General features: G+C 35.2%; 1 protein-coding gene across 1 annotated transcript; it reads left to right on the top strand.

Moving 5' to 3' along the window:
- Positions 1–1,571: 1,571 nt before the first annotated feature.
- LOC104949521 (protein NLRC3-like) lies at positions 1,572–2,200 on the top strand. The gene is made up of 2 exons (XM_010775885.1): positions 1,572–1,762; positions 1,910–2,200. The coding sequence occupies exons 1-2, from the start codon at positions 1,577–1,579 to the stop codon at positions 2,198–2,200; spliced, it is 477 nt and encodes a 158-aa protein (XP_010774187.1). The 5' UTR covers positions 1,572–1,576.
- Positions 2,201–2,877: the final 677 nt, after the last annotated feature.

The raw sequence follows: 2,877 nt of genomic DNA, 5'->3' as shown, positions 1-2,877 counted from the left end.
CATGTATTTAATACCTTTAGTTACTTCACAGATGTGGATGAATGATATGAAGTATAATCAAGTGTTAAATCAGACTTTAGTTCCACCTGGAGTAAATCCACCAGCTACCCTGCAGTATACAAAGTCATTCAAACTAGCTGCACCTTTACCAGCTTTGAGAACACTTTCATGATCAATCATTATAAAACATATCATATATATTATTCTGAAATGGACCAATCTGCACAATGACTACTTTTACTGTCGCTAATTTAATTATATTTTGATGATAATACTTTTCTACTTTCACTTGAGGAACATTTTGAATGCAGGACTTTTACTGGAACAGAGTATTCCTACACTCTGGTACTTCTACTTTTACTCAAATACAAGATCTGAGTACTTCTACTTTTACTCAAGTACAAGATCTGAGTACTTCTACTTTTACTCAAGTACAAGATCTGAGTACTTCTACTTTTACTCAAGTACACAATCTGAGTACTTCTCCCCCTCTAACAGTTTTCCCAGTGAGATGACAGAGAGATTTTAATATTATTAATAACGACTCACCGGTTATGAAGAAATGTTTCTTCCTCAGAGTCCGACTCCTTTTCGTCTCATCTGAACATCCGTTAAAACGTATTTTTATATGTACTTTTTTACTCGGAAATGACCTTATATGACACGGGTTAACTTCAGAGGAAATTTGGAAGAAGCGAGGAGTTTTGGATTGACATCACTTCTCCTTTATTTTAAAACCACACCTCTTAATATGGAAGGACATTAAGGACAGACAACCGGGAGGAAGAGGAAGATGAGTCAAGAATAAAATCAAGATTCCCACATAATGGTTATTCTTGACTTTTCTTTTAGAGAAAGATTTTTGAGAGAAAGTAATAATTTTAATATTAATAATTTTATGATTTCGGGAAATAAAATAATTTAAAGATTTTCTTAAAAAAGGGCAGAATTTTGATATTAAAAAAAAGTCAGAATTCTGAGATCTTCTTAAAAAAAGTCAGATTGTTTTGATTCCTGAAAAAAGTCAGAATTCTAAATTTGTGTAAATATTGTCATTTATTTTTTATGTGTTACAACAGTCTTTTTTTTAAACAGCTTTTATAATAGTCCTATTTTTTGCCCCTTTCTTAAAAAAAACGAACTCACCTTGTGGTATAACCGGCAAGAGAGAAAGCCTTTGAGCTCCATACTGTTTCAGAGATAATCCTTGATAATCCATGATATGGCGTTTCATCACGGCAGTGTTTAGTTTAGACAGTAGCTGCCGGGTCCCGCATGAGCTCAGACCCCTCCTCTTTATTTTATAAAGGTTTATACAAAAATCAGCACTTTAGAAACAGGAAGTGAAATGCAGGGATATGAGACATGGCTAGAATGGGTGATCTATTTGGTATTGTGAGCAAAACACTTCATAGACATGTTTTTTATAGATTTTTATATATCTGAGACCTATGCTATTGCCTAAAGATAGCATGATAGGTGACCTTTAAGTTCAATAATTATTCCACCTGGACAGATTGTATTAAAATGTTAACATGACATTATTAGATTTGTCTCTCATTGGATGAAGAGACCGATGCGGAAATCCCTCAGAAGTAGAAATGGCCACCTGGACCTGTTTGTCCGCTTTCTCCACGGCCTCTCTCTGGAGTCCAACCAGAGACTCCCAGGAGGCCTGCTGGGTCGCACAGACAACAGACCAGAAACCATCCAGAGACTCCTAGGAGGCCTGCTGGGTCGCACAGACAACAGACCAGAAACCATCCAGAGACTCTTAGGAGGCCTGCTGGGTCGCACAGACAACAGACCAGGAACCATCCAGAGACTCTTAGGATGCCTGCTGGGTCGCACAGACAACAGACCAGGAACCATCCAGAGACTCTTAGGAGGCCAGCTGGGACGCAAAGAAATCCAGAGAGCCATCAAGAACCTGAAGGAGATGAGCAGTGATGAAATCTCTCCGGACAGGAGCATCAACATCTTCCACTGTCTGACAGAGATGAAGGACCACTCAGTACACCAGGAGATCACAGAGTTCCTGAAGTCAGAGAACAGATCAGGGAAGAGACTCTCTGAGATCCACTGCTCTGCTCTGGCAGACATGCTGCAGATGTCAGAGGAGGTTCTGAGGAAGTACAACACATCAGATGAGGGACGACGCACAGAGAGGAAGTCTGAGGCAGAGATGTTTGTGTGTTGAAATATATTTAGCCACTAATAATCTGTCGTCTTATGACACGGTGCAGGCCTTTAAAATATCCTAAATCCTCAAAAATAGAAATGGGGAAGCGTCTTTTATCTTTTGGATCAACCTATCAAGAGAGGAAAATGTATGAGACATTTTTAAATGACTGCTGAAAAACTTTTTTCGATTAAACTATTTTTTAGCAAATATTTCCTTTCATTGTTTTTTTTTTATTCATTACTTTTTTATATTACAATTTTTTTTTTGTGCATTCATGTCATCTTATGTATGTATTTTTATATTGTTTTTAACTTGTATATTTTTTCAAATATTATTTCAGTTTATTTATTTTAAGTGATTTATTAATTTAATTATTCGTATTTATTTATTTTATCTTGAATAATCTATATTTTTATATAATGTTATTGTATTATTAATTTAAAAAAATGGTGTATTATTTCTCTCTCACTTTTATTGAGTGGGATATCATTTTATTACTTTTTGAATATTTTATTTTATTTATTCTGTTGCCTATTTTTCCCTTTTGGAATCATATATGCATCATGCTTCAGGTCAAAAATAATAACAAAGCAAGTATTTACTTCTCATTTATTTTAGAAAAACAGTTATTCTTCAATATATGTTATAAACACAATGTACAGAGAAGCAACAACAGGACAATGAATGGTAAT

Source organism: Notothenia coriiceps, unplaced genomic scaffold (genome assembly GCF_000735185.1).
Source record: "Notothenia coriiceps isolate Sejong01 unplaced genomic scaffold, NC01 NC01_scaffold00016390, whole genome shotgun sequence".
NCBI classification, from domain to species: domain Eukaryota; kingdom Metazoa; phylum Chordata; class Actinopteri; order Perciformes; family Nototheniidae; genus Notothenia; species Notothenia coriiceps.
This window is presented reverse-complemented; position numbering and strand designations above follow the sequence as displayed.

Coding starts and splice junctions, on each gene's coding strand:
- LOC104949521 (XM_010775885.1), top strand. CDS start 1,577: ATGCGGAAATCCCTCAGAAGTAGAAATGGCCACCTGGACCTGTTTGTC. Junction 1,763..1,909: donor CAGACAACAGACCAGAAACC/ATCCAGAGACTC, acceptor GGACGCAAAGAA/ATCCAGAGAGCCATCAAGAA.